Raw genomic sequence first — 26,507 nt, 5'->3', positions numbered from 1 at the left:
ACCCAGAGGGGACTTGTGTAGCAGAGTGTGTTTTTCTTGATTAAGGATTTTTTTCAGCTTATTTTCTAAGCAGTATTGATTTCTTGTTAAGGTTCATTTGTCTCTTTTCTAAAATATCTTTATTTCTTGCCCGAACGCCACCACCGTGTAACTAAATGAAGGCCATTCTTCTCCCTAATTATGTCGATAAATTACATACAAATTGATTTCCTTTGAAAGAAATATATTCGGTCGTTATATGTCAAAGTTTCGATGTCACTTGATTATCATGAAATACTTGGAGAGCAATAAGAAACACATCTTATGATTTATCGCCAGTGGTCTGAACTGAAGGTGTCTTGCCACTCGATGTGTTTCCTTCAGTCTCATTGGAACGACAACATAAGAGGGTACACCGTGAATAGGCCATGTGTTCTCTCAGTGCTTCATGTGACTTCGCTGTGCCTCTCTTGAGCAAAACTAGAGCCAATTCAGTGGACAAGATGGTCTGCGGTGGCTGCCAGTGTGTGCTCATCCACTTGTGCCTTCCCTGTAGGGATGTGCTTTCAGCCATTCTTCGTACCTGCTGGTGTTCAGCCTGCTCTGCTGCTTGGGGATCATCCTCTGCCTGGTCACCTCAGTAGCCGTGGAGTGGACGGGGCTGCGTGTCGCCAAGGAGCTGCACCATGGCCTGCTCAACAAAATCATCCTGGCGCCCATGAGGTGAGAAGAACTGAGTCGTGCCTCTGAGCTTCATGGAAATTTTGCCGGTGAGAATGATGTGGAGAAACACGTAGTCCAGCTCCGAGAATCCTGAGTGTGGAATCGCTACGAACCCTGCATGCCGCACGGGTCACTTTGTCGACGGACCCAGCAGACCTCTCTGTAGACGGGAGCCAGTTGTGTTGTCACAACAGCGTCGGTTCGTCCGGGTAATTGGGTGGACAAGGTCCTTATCGCTCATGTCTCCTCCGCTCAGACGTACACAGTGAGTCATCACTTAATGCCCTCATGACTGCTGCTGGCCCCTGTGCCACCCATTCTGACTATCCAGAGGGCATCTAAATAGCCTGGGAAGAGCAAACCAACTTCTTCCCCGCCAACATATTGACTTCTCTCGCTTTATTTCACTCAGGCTTTTTGAGACGACACCCCTGGGAAGCATTTTGAACAGGTTTTCTGCTGATACCAACACGATTGACCAGGTATGGAGAGCAGTATCTCGGTAAAGAACACCAACGCAGTAAAGGCGGCCCGTTAGCTGTATAGGGTGAAACCCAATTCAAGCCAAAATGAAAACCTCGGCTTTATTAAATGTGACACAAGAGTGTGTGATTATTAGTATTATAGGGTAACGGGTACTGTCGTGGTTAGAGCTGCTGCCTTTGGACCTAAAAGAGCAAGGTTTGAATACCACCCCTTGCTGTGGGTATATACCCTGAACTGAAAAATTTAGCCAGCAATGTAAGTGGGTAAATCGTTGTAACTGGTTTTGGAGAAAAGTATCAGATAAATGTAATGTTATTATAGTAAAGAAGGGTAGTATATTGTAGTAACAGCACAACGATAGTGTCATTTTATTCAGAGTGAGTACACATAGCGTTTAAAAAGCAGCCTTTATCAGAGGTATAAGTACGCCGTATGGTCACAGGAAGTAACGCAAGAAGAGCCAGGCTGGGGTGTCTGTGAACGATTCTCTCCTAATGTCACATGCAGCACATCCCGGCCACCCTGGAGTGTCTGAGTCGCTCCACCCTGCTCTGCCTGTCAGCCCTGGGCGTCATTTCCTACGTCACGCCCGCCTTCCTCATCGCCCTCATCCCCCTCGCCATCGCGTGCTACTTCATCCAGAAGTACTTCAGGATGGCTTCCAGGTGGGCCCTCCAGCCCTCCATGGGGCGTGTACAAAGCTCTGTTGTGTCCCGGCTCACAGTTTTCCACACTCTAGTCTACTAGGCTACTTCCAGCCTGTACTATGACGTTTCGCGTAATATTCCGTTCCGCGTGGCTGGTCCCGCATGTGGGCCGTAGGGTATCAAAGCTGTAGATGTGCTCACCTGCTGGTCTTCATCCCAACCCTCTTCCCCACGGCAGAGACCTCCAGCAGCTGGACGACAGCACCCAGTTGCCGCTGCTCTCCCACTTCTCGGAGACCGTGGAGGGCCTGTCCACCATCCGTGCCTTTGGGTAACCCGCACGCGTCGAGCGCCTCTCGCCATCGCAGAGTTCCTGCAGAAGTAGGGAGCGAAAACCGCGCAAAACCACTGAGCACCTCCCCCCGGCCTCACTTTGGAAACCCTCAGCTGTTCTGTGTATTGGTTCTGTTCCCCCAACCCAGCACCCTTGTTTGGGCTCATCGCCTCTTCGCGAAGCCCTCGAGCGGCCCAGTGTGTTGCGCTTGGGGGAGGATGGAGCGAAGACACGTAACAGCTGGAATCTCCAGGGGGAGATTCGAGAACCACAGCAGTATCTCACCTCCTGCAGAAAACCAACTGCAGCCACAGCCTTGTTGTTAGGATTTTTTGTGGCTTTACTTGCAAAATGTATTCGTTTGTAGAGGCTTTCGTGCAAACAAACTTACATAGGTAGACTGATCGATTAGTGATTGATCCCAGAAGAAGCTGCGCCTGCGTGACCACATATTGGAATGACCGGACAGTCGGGTGCATCATGGCATTAGTTTTGTAATGTACGTTCGAAGGGGGGGACAGGGACAGGGGGACAGCAGTGTGGGTCACAAATTATTTAAAAAAAAAAAAAAAAAAAAGCATGTTTGTCTATTTATGATTTACTTACAAAAAATCCTTGATACGTAATTTGTTTTAATATAAAAATTACTAGCGGTTAATGAAGTGTATCAATTTTGTCACAGTATTTTTTTAGGTATGAAAAATTATTTCAATCGAAATGAATGTAGCTATAAAAACGATTCAGCATTCAGATGTATGATACGCTGGAATGATAATCGCATGACTGCACCCCCTCCATCAGCCCCCTATTAGGTGCACTCTAGTTCACTGTTTCCCCAGCTGTACATCCTGCATGAAGCAGTTCAGATTAAACATCTTGCAGAACAGCACGATTCTTCCTGGGTTTTAACCCAACAACCTTTCCCCTCAAATCCCATTGCCTCGTTTGCCTGCTACCTGCTGCCCTCCTGCTCACCTCCTAGTTATTTCACCAGCGCCAGGTTTGAACTGACACGCGAGCGATCAGTGCGGTCGTGATTCGGCTCTTCCGCAGGTACGAGGCCAGGTTCAGACAGCGGCTGCTGGAATACGCCGATGCCAACAACATCGCCTCGCTGTTTCTCACTGCCGCCAACCGCTGGCTGGAGGTCCGAATGGTAATGACACGAGCCGCCGGTTCGGTAACAACCCGTGAAACGACCGAAAAGCACTTGCTCATTAATTCACTAAACTGGCGCCAGTCATTTAGATAGAGAGAATGACTGATTTTGATTGAATTTAATTTTTTTGAAAATCAAGGAAAAGTGGAGAATACACGTTGCGAATATTTTAATGTACTCCAGGCCTTATTATTAGTACTAATAACCCACAAATGTATGAGGCTCTCCATTTATATTTCAGTGGAATAGTACACAAAACTGTCTTCTTGAATGATATATAACCTCATCGCAGGACCTTCTTAACTTTTTTTTTTTTTTTTTTTTTTTTTTAAAACTTTAAAAAACCTGTGAAGAATATAATAATTTTCTTCTTTTGTCTTTTTAATTGCCTGTTATGTGCTGTTGACCCTGTCGCTTCCATGGGGTTCGGTTCGGAGCACTTTACTCATCAGTTGCTCCATCTCCGGGAGTTTGGCCCACAGCTCCGATCTCTTCACCGGCGTCGCACCCTTGTTTCGTTTCCACAGGAGTACATCGGCGCCTGTGTGGTTCTGATCGCGGCCGTCACCTCCATCTCCAACTCCCTGTACAACCAGCTGACCAGTGGACTGGTGGGACTGGGACTGACCTACGCGCTCATGGTAACGTGACCTCGCGGCACCGGAAAGGAGAAGACGCGTGACCTACCAGTTACTGTGCTTTACCTTATTTAGTTGTAGCAGATGATGGTATAACTGGGGTACGGAGGTCGGAGATGTGTATTTCATCTAGAACTGCATGTTAACGAAGCAGGCGGCATCACGTTTATTGTTATAATAATAATAATAATAAAGCCACCTTAGTATGATTGGGGCTCCAATATGGGAATTTTCCACTTCTTTTTACACAGCACTTTTACCTCCCGCCAGGTCTCCAACTACCTGAACTGGATGGTGAGGAACCTCGCCGACATGGAGGTGCAGCTGGGCTCCGTGACGAGGATCAGAGGTCTGCTGAAGACTGAGCCGGAGAGCTACGAGGGCCTCCTGAGTGAGTGTCCCCGGCGCGGCGACGACGACAAACCTCTGTGCGGGAACGGGGGCGTCGGGGACTGACCTCATCTCCTCGTTCTCCCTCCCCTCCTCCCTCCCGCCCTGTTCCGGCTGCCAGCCGCCTCCCAGGTCCCCGCGGGCTGGCCGCAGCACGGCGAGATCCAGATCCAGAACCTGAGCGTGCGCTACGACAGCACCCTGAAACCCGTGCTGAAGAACGTCAACGCCCACATCAGTCCCGGCCAGAAGGTGCGAGAGGATGCGGACTCGCGGGCCCCGTGCCCAACATGTGTTTATCCTGCAGCGGAACATCTAAACGCTTCCTGGGACTAGCGCCTAGTTTATAAACAGCCGACGGGACGGGAACGTGTCCCGCGAACCGTTACTGCGGAGGCTTCTTGTTTACCGCATGGTGACTCTGCTGCCTTTTCTGCCAAGCGCAGGTCGGAATATGCGGCCGGACCGGGAGCGGAAAGTCCTCCTTCTCCCTGGCCTTCTTCCGAATGGTGGACACGTTCGAAGGTGAACGCCACGTGAACCCCACGCAGACGCTCGAAGCGGCGAGAATGAACCGTCCGTCCAGCTGTCCGTTCGCGTTCTTACGAGTTACGTTTGCCAAATGGGTTTTCTGACGTGTTTCTGGTTTCGTTGCCGTCGGCAAAAACAGGGCAAATCATCATAGACGGGATTGACGTCGCCAAACTGCCGCTGCAGACCCTGCGCTCGCGCTTCTCCATCATTCTCCAGGATCCCATCTTGTTCAGCGGGACGATACGGTGAGGAGCGCACAGGCGCACGTACAGTACCTAGGACACCCCCCCACCTTCCTCATTTTATCGCTTCGCAACAATGAATAACGGTGGATTTCATTTGACGGAAATGCTCTTTAATGTCAGGGCGAAAACACTTGTCTACAAACAGGTTGTGCAAAGCGCTGGCTTTCTTTCCCCCCTCTGCATGAGCGAGCGTTTACCTGCTCACCTGCCTTTTCAACTTCGGGAAAAAAAAAGAAAAGTCGCCCTTATTGCAGCAGAAGTTAAAGACCACAGAATCTTTTCTCATCGTACCACACAAAATAGGACGGTTTTATAGAAAAAAAAAAAATATATATATATAAACAGGTGGTCCCCTATTTACGATGGTGAGCTGGCAATAGATATTTTAATAGAAACCGTACTTAGAATTTTTAATTTTTATTTTTTCCCTGGTACGCGATACACGGAGCGATACTCTCTCGCGATGCTGGGCAGCGACAGCAATCAGCATCTCCCAGTCTGTCACACAGAGGTGTGTATTCGGTGTATTAAATTCATTTTCGACGTACGATATTTTCCACTTATGATGGGTTTCGGGGAACGTAACCCCATCATAAATCGAGGACCACCTGTATATATATATATATATATATATATATATGTATATATATACACACACACAGGTGTGTATCTAGCAAATGATTGCAGGATAGGCTCCTTACCACTGCAACCCCCGCCAAGGACAAGTGGTTAACGAAAGCGAGAGAAAGAAGTGATGCGGGAAGGTAAACGGTTCATTTTCAACATGTCACATCTCTCTCCTCCGCTCTGACCGTAACCGCAGACACGGTGCGTGCTACGCAGCGCCGTGTGACTTTCTCACCGCGCCTTTGCCTCGTGTTCAGCTTCAACCTGGACCCTGAGAAGAAGGTGACGGATGGCATGCTGTGGGAGGCGCTGGAGATCGCGCAGCTCAAGCCCGTGGTGAAGACCCTGCCTGGGGGGCTCGGTAAGCCGGATGGGGGGGTGAACGATACGTCCCGTCGGTCCACTGGGGACCCCCCCCCCGCCGAACGGCCGGCGTGTGCGAGCGCCGAGCCGAGCTCTGTGCTGTGTTGACAGACGCCATGGTGACGGAAGGAGGGGAGAACTTCAGCCAGGGGCAGCGCCAGCTCTTCTGCCTCGCACGGGCGTTCGTGCGCAAGAGCAGCATCCTCATCATGGACGAGGCCACCGCCTCCATCGACATGGCAACGGTGAGAGGAGAGAGCCCTGGGGGGGCGGGGCGGCACAGTGCGGCACGGCTGTCGCCTCACAGCCGAAGTCGTCCACCTTAAAGCGCGCGCACACGCCACAGAGGAGAGGTCCAGGCCTGGGGTTCGTGTTATAGGGTGTAAGGTGTTTAGAGGCACTGTGTTGCAGCTGAAGGCTTTGGGTTCAAATCCTCCTCTGCTGTTGTTCCTTTGATCAAGTTACTTACTCTGAATTGATACAGGAAAAACTGTAGTGTAGGAGGTCTTGGTGAATAACGATGTTTCCTGACCTGATTTCTCCAGGAAAGTATCCTGCAGAAGGTTGTGATGACGGCCTTTGCCGACCGGACCGTGGTGATCATAGCCGTAAGTGTCGCCGCATCTTCGTCTCGCTGTCCTTTGACCCCCGTGTCCCCAGCGGCGCCGCAGCGCCGGGTTTGTTTTCCAAGATCTCGCCGGAAACCAGAGGGGAGGGGATGTTATTTAGTGCCGACGCTCCTTTAAATTATATTCCTCTGAGTTTAATTCTCTGCGCATCAGTTCTTTTAAATAACCGGCATTTTTCCACCTTCAGCAGCAGCGTTTTGGATTTTGACCCAAATAAGCAACTCCGGACCTGAAATGCGATTTGCAGAAGAGTGCAGCCATTACTGTCCCCAAAATGCAAATGAGCCGTTCCCTTGGGTGCCATCCAGAGCGGGGAGAGAAGTGCCTCGCGATTAAAAATAGGTCTTAGAAATATTCAGCCGATGCTGCTCTCTCTCGCACTGCAGGCCATGCACCCTTATGTTCGTGTAGGTACGGGCAGTCCCCGGGTTACGAACGTCCGAGTTACGTACACCCCGTACTTACGAACCACCTCCCGTAAAGCCTGTTCTATTAAAAATTTTACTTACGTGCAATGATTTGTAATAACAAACGGGCGCTGCTTTGTGATGTGCCTCGTAACATAATGATGTTAAAGATGTTTCAGTGCATCTGGAAGTGTTAGCTAAAAAGGCATTAAGCAGGTAGTGTAGTGGTTAGCGCCGCTGCCTTCAGATCCCAGGGTGGCAGGTTCAAGCCCCACTGCCGGCTGCGGCACCCAACCCCACTTTGTCCCAGTAAAATTACCCAGCTGTATAAATGGGTAAATAATTGTCACCTTAAATTGTAAGCCACTTTGGAGAAAAGTGTCTAATTGTAACAAAACAGCTTTTCCCATTAACCTTAAAGGGTGCCAACGAATGGAGGGCATCTGGTAGCATAGGGGTTAGAGGTACTGTCCTGGAATCCAAAGGTTACAGGGTAAATCACTGCAGCATAAATAAGTGCAGCCTTATAATAACTGTAATAAAACACATTTTCCATGAATGCTAAAGGGTGCCAGCAAATGGAGGGAAGTGGGTGGGAATCTGGTAGCACAGAGGTTAGCTATACTGCCCTGCGATGGACTCAGGTCCCCCCCAGGATAGGCCATGGACCACCATGACCCCACAGTGGTAGCTGAATTTGAAGAACAAACATTTTACGCAGCACAACAACATGTGTCCCCCCCCCCCCCCCCAGCACCGCGTCCACACCATCCTGAACGCTGACCTGGTCATCGTGATGAAGCGCGGGACCATCCTGGAGTACGACCGGCCCGAGGTGCTGCTGGAGCGCGAGGACAGCGCATTCGCTTCCTTCGTTCGCGCCGACAAATGAGGGACCTTCGAAGTGCAATTGTACAATGGATTGTTATTTTTTAAAACTCTGTATGATATTTGTACATAAAATGACAACTCTTTATCAATAAAAGCACATTCTCTATAAAATCAGTGTGTGGTCTTGATCAACAGGGGAAAATGTCTCCCTGGACCTCATGTCCTCAAACAAGTTCTCTTCTCTTGCAGCAAAACTGTCACCTTTCACTATCACCTCTGTACACCTGCAGGATGTGTTTTTTACCCTATTATTTACCTCTCCTCAGGGCAAAAAGGTCCACAGATTTATCTACGCTAATCTGACAATTTTCTGCAAAGATACTTCCAATTACTGACCCGTCTATACAGCTGGGTAATTTTACTGCAGCAATTTACGGGAAGTACATTGCTCAGGGGCACTGCAGCCGGAGGTGGGATTCGAACCTGCGACGTTCAGGTCCAACGGCAGCTGCTCTCACCACCACAACACCTGTGAGAAGTACAATGAAAGACGGTCCCTGAAAACACCACTTACATTTACATTTTACATTTATTCATTTAGCAGACGCTTTTGTCCAAAGCGATGTACATCTCAGAAAAATAATATTGGTAATATGTATGTAAGCACATGTCACACAAAATTATATTAGAGTCTCCAAATGCAGTTCAGAGAAAGTGACTTTTTTTCCTTTTGATTTTCTAATACATCAACCTACTGCTTCACTGTAACTAAGGTGGGAACTTACCCATCAGGTCTACTGTGAAATTACAGATTTCCGAAGGCCTGATGGTACAACGTCTGGGCTGGACCTCGAATCATTCTTTATACCGTGGTTTCACTGCGATCTGGAGCTAAATCAAGCAGCAGGCCTGGAAAGGGGGGCAGCTGCGGTGGGGAGACAGGGAGAGAGGGCGAGGGGGCTGTGACCCCACGGTCCAAAGTGAGCTGCCTTGAACTCACACTCACTGTTTGGGAGTCTGACTGTGCTGCCTAAAATACACACTGGAATCATGTGTGTGAAGTAAACAGGCTGAAATAAACAAAAATGACATTCAGATTATTTCAAGTGCCATAAAAACTCCACCTGCCACCTTTGTCAAAAAATTTCTTTTACTATGAAAGACAACCATCACTGTAATTATTTACCCATTTATACTGCTGGGCACTCTTACCGTACTAATATGGGGTAAGTACCTTGATCAAGGTTACTGCAGCAGGGTGGAATTTGAACCCATGGATGTCAGGTTGCAGGAGCACAGGTCTGACCTGTACGCCACCTGCTTCACACACACACACACACAGTAAATAGATGGCAAAATATGGTATGTTACCACACCAGTTCTGTCAAGCTCGTGAACAGAAAATTCAGTATCAGTCACACACATCAAGGGCCTTTTCCACTGCCAGAATTGCACATAAATGTGAACAGTCATTGTACATAATGTTATATATTTTGAAAACATACACAGCTATATTTCTATTACTCTGTACATGTTAATTTATAACACTGTAGAAAAGTGTGTGTAAAGTTTTTACAGAAGGATGCAAACTTTGTGCAATCTACGAACAAGGTATATCTTCTAACTCGAAGGATTGGAACAGGGTGATTTTCACACCGCAAGCCAAGCTGCCCAGGACTGCGGCTCTATTTCTGAGCGTTGGCATAGCGGCACATCGCAGTGCCCTCTGAGTCTGAGCTCGGGCGCGTTCGTCCGCGCGCGCGCGCGTGTGAGAGAGAGAGAGAGAGAGAGAGAGAGAGAGAGAGAGAGAGAGAGAGAGAAACGCCGCGCATCTTCTCAGGTTGCGGGGCGCGCGCACCCCCCGCGGCTCGTCTTTCAGCGAACGACCCGACGTGCACTGCGCTCCCTCTCCGCCTCCCCCGTTCACTGCGCGTTCCCGCACCGCGTCTTTCCACCTCATTTCGCAGCGCTCACTGGCTCCCGCGCGCGCCTCTTCTCACTCGTCCGTCCGTCCGTCGTCGGGGCGTCGCGCGCTCCAGGCAGCTGGCGCCAAGGCTTTCGGGGGGCACATGGCGCGCGGCCGCCCGGCCAGGTCCGCGCTGTCGTCGGGTTGCCGCTGAGGGGGACAGGCAGCGGGCAGCTGCGAGCGAGCGACTCTCCCTTCCGAAGAGCCCCTCGCCTCCCGCGTCCCGATCGCCGCCGTGACCGCCGCTCGCTCCGAAACCCAAATGATCATCATGTCCTCGCCCGCGTCTCCGCGGTGAAGCGCGTCCCGGATCGGATGGGAGCGCGGCCTTCATCATCATGCTGTCCAGGAAGGGACTCATCCCGGAGGACTACGTGCTGACGCGGCTGGCCGAGGATGTGCTGCTGCAGCCCAAGCTCCGCGCGAAGCAGCGCAAGGCGCGCTTCGTGGCCAAGAACGGCGCGTGCAACGTGGCGCACACCAACATCCGCGAGCAGGGCCGCTTCCTGCAGGACGTGTTCACGACGCTCGTGGACCTGCGCTGGCTGCACACGCTCGTCATCTTCACCATGTCCTTCCTGTGCAGCTGGCTCCTCTTCGGCATGGTGTGGTGGCTCGTGGCGTTCGCGCACGGGGACCTGGACCAGCAGCGCGGCGAGCTCGGCGAGCGCTTCGTGCCGTGCGTCACCGACATCCACTCCTTCGCGTCGGCCTTCCTCTTCTCCATCGAGGTGCAGGTGACCATCGGCTTCGGCGGCAGGATGATCACGGAGGAGTGCGCGTCCGCCATCGTCATCCTCATCGCGCAGAACATCGTGGGCCTCGTCATCAACGCCATCATGCTCGGCTGCATCTTCATGAAGACGGCGCAGGCGCGCCGCCGCGCCGAGACGCTCATCTTCAGCAAGCACGCGGTGGTGGCGCTGCGCAACGACAAGCTCTGCTTCATGGTGCGCATCGGCGACCTGCGCAAGAGCATGATCATCAGCGCCACGGTGAGGATGCAGGTGGTGCGGCGCAGCACGACGCGCGAGGGCGAGCTGGTCCCGCTCGACCAGATCGACATCCACATGGACAACCCGGTGGGCACGAACGGCGTCTTCCTCGTGTCGCCGCTCATCGTGAGCCACGTGATCGACCGCAACAGCCCGCTCTACGAGCTGTCGGCCGCCGAGCTGCCGCACGAGGACCTCGAGGTGCTCGTGGTGCTCGAGGGCGTCGTGGAGACCACGGGCATCACGACGCAGGCGCGCACCTCCTACCTGCCCGAGGAGATCCTGTGGGGGCAGCGCTTCGTGCCCACCGTGTCCGAGGAGGACGGCATGTACGCCGTGGACTACTCCAAGTTCGGCAACACGGTCAAGGTGCCCACGCCCACGTGCAGCGCGCGGCAGCTCGAGGAGCAGGGGGGCGTGGCCCGGTACCGGCTCGCGGACCCCCCGCGCAGGGGCCAGGTGAGGAGGAGACAGCAGTCGGTGCGCCTCAAGACCCCCAGCAGCCCGCGCTAGCCGAGGACCGGGGCTGCTTTCAAAACATTTCAGCTGCGGTAGCAGCGCGCGCGCCTTTTATTTATGCGAGTGTTGTGATTGATTGCAAGCGAAGTTCTGCTGTCGAATCGAATGTATAAAAAAGTCACTGTCTAAGATCACCCTCCCCTCCCCCGCTATGTCTCAGACTGGTTTGCGGTATTATTTGTAGCGCTAGAGCCCGTTAATTCGCCGCCTGAATGCGGCTCGAAACAACTGAGCGCGTGGCTGCGCGCGCCAGGCATGCCGTGTGTTGTGTCGCATGGAACGTGCACGCGTCTTTCTTCTTGTGTGGTCGGGGATCCGGGTAGCGTGTTTTAGCTTGAAGCAGTTTGGAGAGCAGGGTAAAACGGTGTGAAATCGGTCGGGCCGCGTGGTGCCTTGGAAGGTCACGTGACAGTCGGGTAAGCAAGTCAGCAATAAAGTGCAGATGAATTTGAGTGCGCGCTCATAAAGTGCCTCCAGCTGAAGTACAGCGAATGCCACGTGTGTGACAATATACTTAGTCTGTAATGTAATATTCACTAATATTTAGTTTCAAAGGGTCCAAAATCAAAACCCCAAAAGTGTGTTCTGTCTTTGCTGCGGTGGAATGACCTCCCTCTGTCCCTCAGAGCTGCTGAATCCCTCTCAAAGCTCAAAAAGGGTCTCAAACATCTGTCACGCGTTAGCTGCCCAATGGCTCCTAGTGCTCTCCAGCTCTGCAGGGGGTCCACACTCATGAGCAGGTTTCCACTACAAGATAGGTTTTATGCCCAGTTATGGGGCACACAGAATATTGGTGTGTGTTAGACACGTTGCCCCCTAAAAACAGATAGGTTCAACCCTACTGACTGAATTCGAAGAAGGTCCGGGTTGGCAGTAAGAGGCATTGTGGGGAAGGGGGGGATATTGATACTGTGAGATACTTGTGGGTTTTGGTGTCACTGCTGGGCAGCTGTCAACAGTCACACAGCAGGTGTGTGAAGCGCGACCCACCATCAGCAATTTCCACTAAAGACACTCGAGTTATGTCCCCTACTTCACGGAGACCCACTGTGCACCGTTTTTACCGTACAAATTTAATAGAAAATTTAATATATTAAAATAATAAAACTAAAGTTCCATCTGGTCTCTGGTTGTGTTTTACAGCAGGCGGTAAACATTCGTACTCCGTCTGCAGCTGATCATTTCTACACGTCGCCATCGCCTTAGTACAAAGCGTGGAAAAGGCACTATTTTTTGCCGGAGCAAAAACACGTTACACGTGTGCGTCATCCTCCCTAGAAATGTGGGCGCCCAAAAAAAAAAAAAAACCACCAAAAGGAGTCAAATCAAAGAGAATGAACCCCATAGCATTAATGCACCTCCAACACGACCGAGATTAACACACTTTCACAGCAGGTGTCCAGTTCCTTAACCGTGGCGCCACCTGCTGTGCAAAGTGCATTGACACCTCGGTTTTGGGGGACCGGTATCACTCTGGATGCACGAGGCGTCGTTTCCCCACCGCTCGGATGGACACAAACAGGAACCTCAACATCTAAGGAAAGATCTGAGCCCGTTTACTTGAAAACATGGGCAGGAACACGGTACCAAGAGGGAAACCCAACAGCCCCACCGCTGCAACACAGAGCGGTTAAGGAACCGCAGTCAGGTGGCTGCTTGTACACAGGTGCTGTGCAGACCTGATTTCGCATGAGGGCGTAAAGCACTTTTTATGGTTAAGCGTATGCAGTGACCCACCGGCAAGAACCCCCCGGGGCCCCAGTTATTACTCTCGAACCCATCTCCACCTGTAACCCTGCTGGTCACCACCTGCAGTGACACCCCCACTGCTCTGATGTCACCCTGTGCACTTTTTAATCATCTCGAGTGATTATATCTCAATTATACGAAAACACATCAGTCAGCAGGACCCCCATCACCAGCAGGAGGGCCCTCAGGACCACAGGAGGTGAAACTCACAACCTACTGACACACCAGGTGTTCACAGCTCTCACCCCAGCAGGTCCCCCAGAAGGACATCCTCTGTGCTCAGCCAGCATTAATTATTTTCAGAACACCACGCTGGGTCGGTCTACATCTCTGAGCGTTCACCGATTCCCAAACACCACACTTTGTCAACTCGTATTTTCACATGTGACACAAACGGCGACATCAGTGTGTCACACACTGCCAGAAATAAAAAGTTAACAGTGTTCAAGTGTAAATGTTATTCATTTTGTGTACTATGTTACACTGAGCAGCCATACAAAGCGGCTTTGGAGCAGTAAGTTAGAACAGCTTTTAAAGAGATACACACACTTCTCCTTCTTTGTACAACACACTTATTATTCAGTACAACAGCATTTTTGCCCTGTTACGTGCTAATTTTACATCTACAGGTATATTTTTCACCACTACCGTGTGCGTCTGCGGCACCTGCAGGGTGTCGGGTTCGAACGGTTCTGCTCCTATAACCCTTAAATACCAGCAATCACACAATAAAAGTCAGTTTGCTTTTCCTCACTAAACAAACTATTGATATCGAAACTAAAACTAAGGGCACGGAACACAAACGGAGCCTCAGCCTCGAACCTAAAGCCCTCAAATTGTAACTCTGTTAAACTGAGCCCCGAAAGAGCCAAAGTTCCAACTTTTACTCACACTGGTGTTTTCTCATGGGAGAAGAGGGAAAACAAGAGTTTGTGCTCCTGAATTGGCCGCACCTGGTACTCGCTTCCTCCTGACAGTCCAGCTGAGGTGTGGCTCTGAGTGTGGGTGGGGACTGGGCGTGGCGACCTTTTCTTTTTTTTACCACAGTCCTTCCAGAGACACCATGTACATGCAATGATTTATACTGCTAATTATAACAAAAATAATGATAACCTTCAAGGTTGAGGCCCTTTCTCATATGTAGACTGCGTGGCCTAATGGATAAGGCGTCTGACTTCGGATCAGAAGATTGAGGGTTCAAGTCCCTTCGTGGTCGGAGCCTTTAGAGACTTATTTGGGTACTAATTTAATTGTCAGATGTTACACATTCCATGTTTAATAAATAACGCAGTGGAAGTCTTTAATTAATAAAAAGAGAGTGTTACAGGTAGCCACTTCAGTACAAGGCCTCAAGGTTGTGCGTTCACACCCGCTTTCCTGGGTACGTAGTGACTTTCTCCGCTACAGAACGGACTAAAGTAGTTTTGACAATAGTAAAATCTGAAGAAAAATGGAAAAAAAAATGATTTAAGTTGCAGTTGAAGCGCTCTTCGCCAATCGCACTGTACACACCAGTGCCACCTAGTGGCCAACAGCGGTATTTCACCAACGTTACCAGCCCCCCACCCACCCAGCTTTATGACAGCATTTCATTATTCTTAATAAGACAGCTTTATACTGCGCAAAGCTACTTACCGTGATTTACTCATTTACTCAGTACAGTAAGTTCTGGTGTATTAATGCAGGGCTAAGTAGCTCGATCACTGATATAGTCCAGCAAGAAAAGGAATTTGAACCTGGTTTGGGACTTGAGCTCTAATCACTCGCTGCTGTAGCTTATGATCGACTTGTTAGCGAATTTCGGAACATTTTTTACTTCAACGAATAATTTGTCAAACATTGTTTTAACATAAAGATTCGAACGACCACGAAGGGACTCGAACCCTCAATCTTCTGATCCGAAGTCAGACGCCTTATCCATTAGGCCACGCGGTCTTGCACGTAATAAGGATGTGTTTTTAAGGAAAGAACCATCATCTATTAATGCAGGTTAACAGAACTCTTGATTTCTGTTTAAGAAAGAAAAAGAAAAAAGAAGGTGAAACTGGGGTCTGGCGACTCTAACTGTTTGGGTTTATGGGATCAAAATGTGTTCTGTACTCTGATTTTTTATGTTTTCTTACACACACACACACACACACACACACACACACACACACCCTTCGACAAAGTGAAAAGCACAAATTTCACTTTCACCTTTTATTAGGTTATAATTCGCAGAGCTTAAAATATTACAAGATTCTTAACTTATACAATTAAAACACATTAAATGAAAGCAAGAATTTATGAACCCTGCAAATGTCAAAAAGAACAAAATAAATTAGAAAAAGTACTCCATCCCTCTGACCCCAAGAGAAGTGATTCCAGAAGCCATGAGAACCCTTTTCACACACCCCCCCCTGCCCCCTGCCCCCTGCCCCCTGCCCCCACGGGCACCACCAGCCACTTGTGCATATTGAACATTCAAATTCACATCCCTCATATCAACCAAAGTCTCTGATCATTCAGAAAAAATTACTAATGCAAGTGGGGGGTGGAGGAGAGGGAGCGGGTCGTCCTAAGGACACACACTCGTCATCCTGCGCTTGAGCGTCTCTCGAACACTTTCTCCCTGATGAGCGCAGCCCACGCTGCTCTGCTCTGTCCTGCTCTTCCTGTAGGGGGCAGCACCGTGTAGCAGTCAGCCTGCGGACATCACCGTCACCGAAGGGACGAGGAGCTGCTCTGGGACAAAGGACCCAGCGGTCACCGCAGCGCCCCCACCCTGAGAAAACGGCACCCCTGCAGGAGTTGGACCCCCACCCCTACTGTCATTCGCCCTCTTCCTGCGCCACTGCTCTCTGTGCGAAGGAATGGACCAATAATATTGTATATTAACATACCACAACAAGATGGTAGCCGTGTGTCCGGGAACCTCGCCAGCGGCCAGCACGACAGGCCACTCGAACCCGGGAACCCCTCCCTCAGAGAAACGCTCCCGCTGTGCTGGACAAGCCCAGGAAAAACACAGTGCCCCACCCCCCTCCAGAGGCAGGAGAGAGAGCTAAACCCGCTATGGTTAAAGTGTCACTCGTTACATATCCTTATAATGACAGGAGAGGAGGTTGGCGCGAAGGGGGGGCCACTGTCCTGCTGTTGGAGAAGCAAAGGCAGGAAGAGAGGAGGACAGAGCATCCATCCCCACATAACAAACACAAGTAAAATCCCCTTTTGGGGGGAAAAGAAGGAAAAAAACAACATTTAAAACAAAAAAAAAAAAGAAAAAAAAACTCTTCATTCCTAGTAAAAGGGCGGGGCAGCCAGACTGGCTCCGCCCCTCAGAGCGGCCCCCATCAATGCCTGCCGGAGTGCCGGACCCCTGTCGCCGGGGTCCCCGCGGTGGCAAAGGTAGGCGTGCGGGAGGTCTCCCAAGTTCTGCCGTGGCCCAAGCTGGAGCTGCCAACCCCCTCCCCCTCCCCCCTAGGGTGCGCGGTGCGGGGGCAGGGCAGCGCGGCTCATCTCTCCGTCACGTGGTTGTGCGCGGCGGGCAGCGGCGTGCACAGCACCTCCGACAGGTCCTCCATGATGGCCGTCTCCTTGGGGTCCACGAGGTTGAACTCCCTGACGAAGACGACGAAATGTGCGTAGAGGGTGTTGAGGTGACCGTGCAGCTCGAGCGCCACCGTCTCCTTGAAGTGCGCCCAGTAGATGTGCGCCAGCACGTGGAACAGGAAACGGCACATCTTCTTGACGAGCGACTCAAACGAGTTGGGGAACTCCTTGCCTGCGGGCACAGCGCAACACCCTCGTTACGGCATGCAAGCACCTCCATTTACCCTGGTTCTCATTTTCCATTTGTCCGTTTTAACGGAACATTTTTCTCCAAAGTGACTGACTTACAATGTTGGTTCGGTTTTTGACGGGGGCGACAGCAGGACTTGGCCAGCAGGGCGGCGCTCAACTCTTAGTACTTTATTACTGTTACTACTATTACTATTATTATTATGTAGCTAAAACTTTTCTCCAAAATAACTTGCAGTGTGAAGTAATTACTTATACATTTATCCATTTGCACAGTAGGTTTTTTTTTTTTTTTTATCAAGGGTGCTATGGGAGGAAGTGGGATTCGAACCTGCAGCCTTTCGGTACAAAGTTGGCAGCTCCAACCACTACAATCATTTATCGACAGTTTTAATCAAAACTCAGTATAGCATTCCTCCAGCAGGGGGCACCCTTGCCCTTTACCAACACAGGATGCGCCCTGCCAGTGGTACCGCGGTATAGCTGTGTTCTGAGCTGGAGGGGACGGGACTCTGGAGCAGAACGTACCGTATTTGGTGGGAAAGACGTCTTCGTCAGTGACGAGCTTCTGCACGAGACTCATGACGAAGTCGACGTACTGCGGCGCCGTGCACTTGGTCTTCTTCCCCTTCTCATCATACCAGTAGTATATCCTGAGCCACGACACACACACACACACGCGGTCAGCAGGAACACACTGGTGAAGGATATGAACATTAACGTTGAAGGACGCTGGCTCGAGTCTCATTAGAGGTCTCACTGCTGTCTACCTGGATAACAGTTCAACATGACGGCTACATGGTAGCAACCCGACTGCTACAGGTATGAGTGCAGAGCTGGTCAACGACTCGTCCTGTGGTCAAATGGGAGAGCGTGTCCACGGCCCTACAACCTCCCGGAGCGCGTCGGACCCGCTTCGATCCCAGATCACCACACCAATGGCCCCACTCCTGTTTCCACGTGTCTGTCAGTTCCACTTAAAGGAGCCCGACTGGGTTTACTAGTTGAAAGGGGCCTGAGGGTGAGGGGCTGCGACACCACCTGGGTTTTTTTAGGGATGTGTCCGAAACCACCTCGACACACAGAGCTGCACGAACTGGAAAAACCAACAGCACTAATGAGACTATTCTTATAAAACAGGACGAAACAACGATCCCGTTGCTGCCGGGACTCGATCCTATCACGCATCCCTCCCATTCAGGAAAGTAAAGAGGGGCTCCCGGCATCTGGCTGCATTAGGAAGCAACCGAGCGTCGCTGGGGGTAGGAAGGTGCCCACCGGAGAGCCTGGGACTGGGTGTGCAATGAAAGCGGGAGGTCACCGCCCAGTATCAGCTGAGTTCCAAACCCGTCCCACTGAGGGTAGTGGTTTGACTTCCCCCTGCAAAAAGTCTGCAGGCCTCCTTCGACCACCAGAGTGCTCCACACAATGAGCAGCCCGGGTGGTTAAGGCTCCCTGACTCTCGATTTTCCCCTTTGCAGCAGAGCCAGTTCTCCTGAGCTGCGACTCAAACACACCCGGCGCGTTTGCGCTGCAAACCGGGGCAACAATTTCTGCATGCAGCTTGAGGCTAAAACCAGTGGCACCTTTTTACTAAAAATGCTGCACCTTCTGACTTCTTGCTGAGTACATAGCAGCAACCCGCTGGGACGTCAAATCACATGCAAGACTCCCTACGGCCAACTGGTTGTGGAATCCAGTCCCTACTACCTGTCCTACAACATCTCCACACGGCTGCCTTCAGAACCCTACGCTGTTTATCAGGCGAAAGTTTTCCCAGGTGGCCTGACTCTGCACAGCACCTCTTACCAAACGGGTGGTGACTGGTTCCAAGCCCTCATGCGCCCAGGATACTCACGTGTTATACGCCGTCATGGCTGGGCAGGTCTCCGCCGTGCAGAACTCGGAGATGGTGCTGTACTGCAGGTTGATCAAGTTGAAGAAGGTCGTTGCTGCGGGTGAATTAAAGAGCCGGTTGGAGGTGGGATCCAGACAGAGGCGCAAACAACAAGCCTCCATCCCTGCCCCCTTCAGGGGCTTCATTCGGGGGTGTTTCAGGCTATGTGCCATGGAGTGGCGAACGAGGACGCCCCCCTCGGCGGGAGATCCGACACACGGCAGTACTGAGCGGAGCAGGAGCGTGACCCCACACGCTTTGTTTCAAAACACACACACGGCTTTGTACTTTTCTGTAAATCGTACCATGAATTATTAACACAGCGCACAAAGGCTGCAGCAGCAGAGCGAGCGTCGAACCCACATTTAAGAGCGTCTGACATTAAGTGATGGAGGAGGTGTAATTAAGAAGCACTTATGAGGCGAGTGAGCGCTTGAGTGAGAGAGAATAAGAAAGGAGGTGGCGATGCTGAAGAAGTGGAGGAGGGGACACACACACAAACATTTGATGCAGACCGTGTTTGGGGGAGGGGTGTGTGTGTGTGTGTGTGTGTGTGTGTGTGAGAGAGAGAGAGAAAGGGAGACGACACTGCGGACGTACTGTTGCTGGCGAGCCACTCGTTGAGGTCGATCTCACGCGGTAGAACCACAAGTTCCTTGAGGTCGAAGTCCACCACGCGCACCTTGGTGTACTCCGGCTCCAGGTAGTGCTTCTTCTCCTCCGCCGGCGCCTTCTTCCCATTGGGCTTTGTCTTGGACTTCCTGTGGGAGAGAGGATGGCGAGCAGCGGGTCAGGAACTGGTCGCAATCAGGTCGGTCAGAGAGAGTTCAACCCCCTCCCGGCCATGCAGGAACATGGCAAAACTGCCAACAGCACCGTTACTACCAGCTGGACATACGGTCTCATACGGTCTCAGCAGTGCAGTCCAGCACGGGGGAACTTCGGTGACCGCGGTTACCTCACAAATGACAAACTGACTGCGTGTAGAACTGATAGGACATAAAGAGGTAATACTGACAGATGGTAGGATACAACTTCACGGACGGAGATGGGTTTGAGACCCTTCTTGAACGTGGGAGGGATTCAGTAGTTCTGAGGGACACAGGGAGCTCATTCCATTATATGAGGGACATATAACAGAATGCTCACACTCTCAGTTTTGGACCCTTGTGAGTGGGACCACCAGGTGGACAGAGTGGAGGACCTCAGCGCTCTTACTGGGTTGTAGGGCTTGCTCAGGTCCTGTAGGTATCAGGGTCCAGATTCTTTAACCATTTTGTCAGTCACAACCACAGCGTTGGACACTTGGTCAGATACAGGAAGTGAGCGGAGGCAGATGGGGGTGGGGGGACGCGGGGACGCAGCACTGAGGCCAAAACCTTTGCTGTTAACTAAATGCCCTCGTTCTCCCATGTTTGTGTAAAATCACAGCGGTTCAGTCTCGAGGCGTTCGACCGGAACTCGCTCGACCACACAGCGTTATGCGACCCGGTTCCCGTTCCCATTTCCCTGCCCCTCTCCTTGACCTCGGGGGCAGGACATAAACCAAGACTTTAAAGGCAGGTGAACACAGACCTGCTGTGGTCGCTCACACACACACACACACACACACACACACACACACACACACACGGAGCCTGCATTCCAACAGGATTAGGCCCAGCTTTCTCTGCATGTTCTTGCAAATCTGTTGTCTTCTGGAGGCGGACCGGCTGTTCCCAACCACTCGCAGACCCCCTCCGCTCCATCGTGAAACGGGGCACCGGCGCCAGCCCTGGTAGATGATGCGAACGCTGGAGTCGAGGCCCACTGGTCATGTTCCCCCCTGAGGCCCTGTGGGGTCGGGATCCCCACCCTACCACCGTTGGCTCTGACCATGACCCCTTTGTCCTGGGATGGAGCCACACGGTGCCTTTTATGGCCAAGGCTTCCCCGTGCGAACATGGCCAGCTGGAGAGAAAGTTCTCTCTTCTGAAAATAAATGGGCGGCTCAGGAATTTACCGCGTTTCACACTGGGAAGGCGGTGTTTTGCGGGAAGGAGACGTCCAGACGGGAGTTTGCTTCATAGAACGATGGCTTTGGAGAAGAGGAAAAACAGACCCGGAGGTAAACAGAACGGGGTTTTAAACCGCGGTTGAACCACAAAGCGGCGCGGTTTTCAACTCTGCGATGACTTTCGGGCCAGGAGGCGAATGAGAGGGAGCGGAAACGAAAGCGAAACGTCGAAACGCACCTGAGGAACCAGACAAACCGGGTCCACTTTGCGGCCCAACCTCTGCTGAGGGGACACGCCCTACCACTGTAAGTCACCTTGGATAAAGGTGCCGCATTCAAACTAAATAATAATGAGGACAATAATACGGATAACAACAACAATAAGGAAAATAAAAACTGTACACTGCAATAGAAAAAAAGTTTCTTCTAAATGAATTAAAAAAAAAAAAAAAAAAAGAAAAACACACACATTACGAAAGTTCGACACCCTGGTATTTCAACACAGCCTAAAAAGAGGTGGAACATAATGAAATACAATAAATAAATAATTAATAAGAAAATGTGGCCTTTACTGCACTATTTAAATCACTGAGGATAAAAAGAGGTGTAAAATAATAAAGTAAAATTAAAAAAAAACAATGACAATCCCTTGGCTTCTGTGACAAATGGAATTAGTACCCAGATTCGTGATCCCACACAGAGACCCAGCAGTCGACAGACCCGATCTGGACCGACCCACGGCCCCCCCACCCCACACACACACACACACACACACACACACACACACACGCTTCGCAGTCTGTATTGACGAAGTGACGCACACACACCAGGGAGGTAAAAGAACCCAGATTCCTGACGTTGTTACACAACCGCTGCTGTTCTTCTTCCGCAATAATATCACACTGGTTATGTGCCAAGCGCCGGTAGGGCATTGGGAAACGGTCCCAACGTTGCTGTGTGACTGTAATGAGTCCAATCTGGACTCCAGCCTTGGCTCACGGGGGCCGAGACCCAAACGTGGCTCAACTGCTGTCCAGGTCTTTCACAAACCGGTTTATCAGTGTGTGAAGCGACACGTCTTGGTGAGACGAGTGAGCGGAGAACGTTCTGGAAAGTGGCTCGGGCTTCGACCCAGCGAGCGCCGACGCAACATCCAAGGACATGCGGGTCCTCTGCTTACACTCGCAAACAAGCGGGACTCAAGCTCAGACTGCCCCAGTGTTTCACCAAGCACTTCCATCTGGCTCATGCGGAGGAGAAGAGAAACACACACACACACACACACACACACACACACACACACACACACACACACACCCTAACCCACCTGGGGGCGGTTGGTTGGGGTTAGAAGATCAGGTCTTTGTTAGAACCACTGTTTGTGTCCCCCGGACCCCGTCATTCTTGCTTTACAGCCCTGTGCTGCATTCACAGTGGCATGCGAGCCACTTGGACGTGTGTGCGCAACCCGGTCGCTTCCTGTCCCTGAAGGAGCACCGTGGTAAAAAACAGTTCAAGAGTGCAGAGAGCAAAATACCACATTAAACTGCATCTTTTCAGCAAATTTTACTACATATCCATCCCTCACACCTCAAGAATGTGACGTCTCTCCACATCACAATTCCGTCCTGGACTCACACTCATGCCCACATGGTACACACACGTACGCACGCACGCACACTAACTGGACAGTACGCCGCAGTAATGATATGGTAAGGTACACAACAGTGATTGGCGAGGAATGTTAAATAGAACCAGCACAATGAGTGAAGATCAAAACGTGTGTGTGTGTGTGTGTGTGTGTGTGTGAGAGAGAGAGAGAGCAAGGAAGAGACCCCTTCACCCCACAAACACTTTGGCAGAACATCAATTCATAATAAAAAACCCACTAAAGGTCAAAATGTTGAGGACATGGGAAAAAAGGTAGGAAAAAGCTGACGACTCATTGAATTCACAGGTAAAACTACGGGGCATCAGCAGGTGGCGCAGCGGTTAGAACCTCTGTCTTGGACTTGAAGTGCTCAGTGCCGTAAGATGAACATACTTGAACGTACATGAATCGGTAGAATAAAAATGACCCTGCTGTGTAAACGGGTAAATCGGTGCAAGCAGCAGTTGAAAAAACATTTGGAGAGAGAAGCGAACAAACAGTACGAGCAAAAAACAATCCAAGTTCATATCTGTGACCAGAACGACCCCCTAAACTCAGTGCCTGGACCTCGCGTTTCAGAGCAGGAAACGGACTTGAACTCGAGATGTTGGTCCGAGGACGGAGCCGCTCGCATTTCCCTGTTTTCACTTATGGCGCATCCGGCACGGCGGCAAACGGGGGGATTCGACTTGATACCCTACTGGGTCCGAAGGGTTCCTCGCACACATTCCTACTGCATTGAACACCCAGTAACACTCAGGAACATTTATAATAACTGGAGTCCTGCGAACACTCATGAAACTTACGGATTACACAACTTACTACCTTTACTTTGTTTTTCTGACTCTTGTCTCCAAAACGAGGTACAGCGTTAAGCTACTAACACCGATTTACCCATTAATACAGCAGGGTCACTTTCACTGTATCGGTTCAGGGGAAAAAACTCGATCGAGGGTAGCGAAGCAGAAGGTGGGTTTCGAACCTGTATCCTCGGGCTCTAACCGCTGCGCCACCTGCTGCCCGCTTTCGGACGCACCGCTCCACCGAGGCGTCGCTTCACCTGAGAACTCTTCCGACGGCCTGAAGAACCATTTTGCAGCTCAGCGTGCGCTTGGGGGGTCTCGGCGCTGCTCTGTTTCCCAGGAGCTTCCACTGCTCTTCCACCATGACGCCCGGCCGATGCGCTCTGCTCCGCACCGCACACGCACACACAGACACACAGAGCGTGTGTGCCCCCTCACACTCCAGCACAGCTCTGGGTGAAGCACCACTGCGCTGCTCCCTTTAGTAAATGAGTCGAGCGGAGGACCTCAGAGAGACCTCCTCCTGCTCCTCCTCCGCTTCCAATCTACTGTGTACACACACACACACACACACACACACACACACACACACACACACACACACACACACACACACAAAGGAGAGAGAGTCAGCACAAGGAGAGCACACTACTCTTCTGGCCAAAAAGCCCCTCCTCCCTGCAGTATGGTCACTTAGTCATAACACTAAAAGAGTGAACGAACACACACACACACACACACACACACACACACACGTCAACATTGCACTTTTAAAGGAGTCTTTTCCGTATCTTAAATTCCATTTCTGCGCCTTTGTGACGTTCATTAATGACACGTCATGATAAGCAACTTCCACTATTACAAACATGAGCAAATACTACAGTAATGTACCGCGCAGATACAGCGCATAAACATTACGCCAACGCAACTTACGATTATTTATCCATTTCCACAGCTGGGTATTTTTACTGGAGTAATTTAGGGTACTACAGCTGGGGGTGGGATTCGAACCTGCAACCTTCGGGTCCAAAGCGCCCCTTGCGGCGGCATTCAGGTTACACACAACTGTCCTTAACCTTACGCAAGCTCCCCACTGACCCCCTCCGAGGGAAGTGGTCTGCACGGCCCGGGTGCGAGCTGCTAAGGACACTGGAATGTCCCCCAGGACCCTCAGCAGAACACAGTGAGGTTGCTGCCCCAACCCCCACCGAGAGGAAGGCGGGACAAGGGGTTGGGGGAGAGCTGGAACCACAACAAACAGTCCAATGGGGGCCGCGCCATGTGCCATCTGATGCCAAGAGCGTCAGAACCCGACCGGGTGTGGGTTCGAGCTTCTTTAAATTCCGTAAACGTCAGAATGAGCGATGGCGACTCTGCGGCGTTCACCTGACGTTTCTCAAACCTGGATGCCTTTGAAGTGACACGACCCAGGACTTTCCCGTGGCCCTTAAAATAGTCTGTCTGGAACATTCCTTCCATGCAGAGCGATATAAACAGACACACAAACACACATGTGAAACGCTGCAGTGGTACAGCAGCCCGTTCCCGCACAGATACCGGCGCACGACACCACACCCTCCTGGGGTTGTCCCAGGTCTGCGTGGGCCAGACGGACCCTGCAACCACCCCCCCCCACCCACACACCTGGTCTTGTGTGACATTTCTCTTATGAAGTTACACACAGGGTCCGCTGACGTAACACACGCTGCCAGGAATGTTCTGTTCGGACAGCGTTGGTGTGGCCACTCTGCTCTGTACCGCACTGTACCGCGTGTCCTCTAAAAGGAGGTATACAGTAGAATAAAATAGATAAACGATAACAGCAATAATGAGGGGGCACAGTGGCGCAGTGGGTTGGACCGGGTCCTGCTCTCTGGTGGGTCTGGGGTTCGAGTCCCGCTTGGGGTGCCTTGCAATGGACTGGCATCCCGTCCTGGGTGTGTCCCCTCCCCCTCCGGCCTTACGCCCTGTGTTGCCCGGTTAGGCTCTGGCTCCCCGCAACCCCGAATGGGACAAGCGGTTCAGACAATGTCTGCGTAATAGTAATAATATTAACAATGCTGATATGACACCGACTTCACAGGAACTGCCAGACGTGACCGTGTCACACGCCGCAAGTTTAGCCATCGTTACTCATTGCAGAGCTAAATGTTTCTTTCCAAAGCAGCCGATGACGTCACGGTCGGAAGGACCGCAGCTGCTATTTTTACCGCGTTTTGAAGTGACACCCCCCAGCTTTTTGAATGACTGATTTAGGGACATGAACGGTGTGCTGCCGTTTCCCTTCATCGTGCAGGACGGTTCACGCTGTGACGTGGCGTTCGGCCCCCAACGCGGCAAACGCCAGGAAGAGTCCGTGTTGGTGCTTCTTTTCTGAAGCCTTCTCAGCGCTCCCTGTTCATGGTCCTCAGCTGCCCCGACAAACAAGTTGGGCCTGAAACCGCCTCCTCGTTCCGCAGTTTTGGGACGCGAGCCAAACCGCCGCCTCCTCGCCAACACGGGTCACGGGTTCGAGGGCTCTATCTTCCTGGAGCCCTGAGGCATCAGGAGGAAGCTCTACGAGACACTGTATTTTGGGGTAAAGGTGTGGTTACCAATGGCCCCGTGGAGGTTCGACTCGTCACAGAGTGGAGCTACAACATGGTAAACTGGGTACTCGTACACTTACTAACACGACAAGTCTGTTCACAGCCCGGCGCGTTCACCTGGTAGTGTAGTGGTTAGAGCCCCTACCTTTGGACCCGAAGGTTGCAGGTTTGAATCCCACCTCCAGCTGCAGTACCCTTGAGCAAGGTTTCGTACCCTACATTCTCCAGACATTAACATCTATTCACTGGGCAGATTTTGTAAAAGTCTCAGATACAACAGTAATAAAAATTAAAAAAAAAAAACCTTAGAAGAACTTTGTAAACTATTAACTTGAAGCGACAACAAAAGTAGAATTAGTTTAAAATAAGTAGAAATAAAAGCACACCGTCTCCACAAACTGTGCCGGGGCCGAGCGTCATAGCTGCCGTCACAGTAGAACCCAAAGGAAGGAAGGGAAACCTGAGACCCCTGAAGCTCCCCGTTCTCTGCTTTACTTAATTACTTCAATAATTACCCTGCGATGGACTGGCGTCCCATACAGAGTGTGCCCCCCAAGGCCTTGAGACCTGT

At 51.2% G+C, this 26,507-nt stretch overlaps 3 protein-coding genes, 1 long non-coding RNA gene and 2 other non-coding genes across 11 annotated transcripts in view; 3 read left to right on the top strand and 3 right to left on the bottom strand.

Annotated features, from left to right (window-relative positions):
* Positions 1 to 8,077, top strand: part of abcc8 (ATP-binding cassette, sub-family C (CFTR/MRP), member 8) — a 46,102-nt gene extending 38,025 nt beyond the window's left edge. For all 3 annotated transcript variants that reach the window (XM_018765512.2, XM_029252390.1, XM_018765513.2), the window contains 14 exons: positions 536 to 702; positions 1,115 to 1,184; positions 1,696 to 1,853; positions 2,074 to 2,166; positions 3,223 to 3,325; positions 3,856 to 3,969; positions 4,237 to 4,357; positions 4,478 to 4,608; positions 4,803 to 4,881; positions 5,027 to 5,135; positions 6,020 to 6,123; positions 6,237 to 6,370; positions 6,671 to 6,733; positions 7,916 to 8,077. In XM_018765512.2, the coding sequence (XP_018621028.2) occupies positions 536 to 702; positions 1,115 to 1,184; positions 1,696 to 1,853; positions 2,074 to 2,166; positions 3,223 to 3,325; positions 3,856 to 3,969; positions 4,237 to 4,357; positions 4,478 to 4,608; positions 4,803 to 4,881; positions 5,027 to 5,135; positions 6,020 to 6,123; positions 6,237 to 6,370; positions 6,671 to 6,733; positions 7,916 to 8,053 (1,584 nt within the window). In that variant the 3' untranslated portion in view covers positions 8,054 to 8,077. The remainder of the gene's footprint in view (positions 1 to 535; positions 703 to 1,114; positions 1,185 to 1,695; positions 1,854 to 2,073; positions 2,167 to 3,222; positions 3,326 to 3,855; positions 3,970 to 4,236; positions 4,358 to 4,477; positions 4,609 to 4,802; positions 4,882 to 5,026; positions 5,136 to 6,019; positions 6,124 to 6,236; positions 6,371 to 6,670; positions 6,734 to 7,915) is intronic.
* On the bottom strand, positions 7,999 to 9,211 carry LOC108942293 (uncharacterized). The gene is made up of 3 exons (XR_001966700.2): positions 8,778 to 9,211; positions 8,476 to 8,521; positions 7,999 to 8,058 (listed from the first exon to the last, which is right to left on the bottom strand). It is a non-coding gene; the product is annotated as an uncharacterized LOC108942293 (long non-coding RNA).
* Positions 9,212 to 9,804: 593 nt separating this feature from the next.
* Positions 9,805 to 12,584, top strand: kcnj11 (potassium inwardly rectifying channel subfamily J member 11). Its single transcript, XM_029252391.1, has one exon. It carries the CDS (start codon positions 10,297 to 10,299, stop codon positions 11,464 to 11,466), a length of 1,170 nt encoding a protein of 389 aa, XP_029108224.1. The 5' UTR covers positions 9,805 to 10,296; the 3' UTR covers positions 11,467 to 12,584.
* Positions 12,585 to 14,364: 1,780 nt separating this feature from the next.
* trnar-ucg (transfer RNA arginine (anticodon UCG)) lies at positions 14,365 to 14,437 on the top strand. Its single transcript has one exon. It is a non-coding gene; the product is annotated as a tRNA-Arg (tRNA).
* Positions 14,438 to 15,083: 646 nt separating this feature from the next.
* trnar-ucg (transfer RNA arginine (anticodon UCG)) lies at positions 15,084 to 15,156 on the bottom strand. The gene has a single exon. It is a non-coding gene; the product is annotated as a tRNA-Arg (tRNA).
* A 34-nt stretch (positions 15,157 to 15,190) lies between these two features.
* mob2a (MOB kinase activator 2a) overlaps positions 15,191 to 26,507 on the bottom strand; it is a 36,779-nt gene continuing 25,462 nt past the window's right edge. For 2 of the 4 annotated variants that reach the window (XM_018765648.2, XM_018765647.2), the window contains exons 2-5: positions 19,499 to 19,659; positions 18,860 to 18,953; positions 17,530 to 17,654; positions 15,191 to 16,984 (exon numbers count right to left, since the gene is read on the bottom strand). In XM_018765648.2, the coding sequence (XP_018621164.1) occupies positions 16,716 to 16,984; positions 17,530 to 17,654; positions 18,860 to 18,953; positions 19,499 to 19,659 (649 nt within the window). In that variant the 3' untranslated portion in view covers positions 15,191 to 16,715. Of the gene's footprint in view, positions 16,985 to 17,529; positions 17,655 to 18,859; positions 18,954 to 19,498; positions 19,660 to 23,605; positions 23,907 to 26,507 lie in introns of those variants that run through there. The other 2 variants (XM_018765646.2, XM_018765649.2) reach the window with 2 other exon arrangements.

This window comes from Scleropages formosus, chromosome 5 (assembly GCF_900964775.1).
Source record: "Scleropages formosus chromosome 5, fSclFor1.1, whole genome shotgun sequence".
Taxonomy (NCBI): domain Eukaryota; kingdom Metazoa; phylum Chordata; class Actinopteri; order Osteoglossiformes; family Osteoglossidae; genus Scleropages; species Scleropages formosus.
Note: the sequence above shows the minus strand (reverse complement) of the source record. Positions and strands in the feature narration are given on the sequence as shown.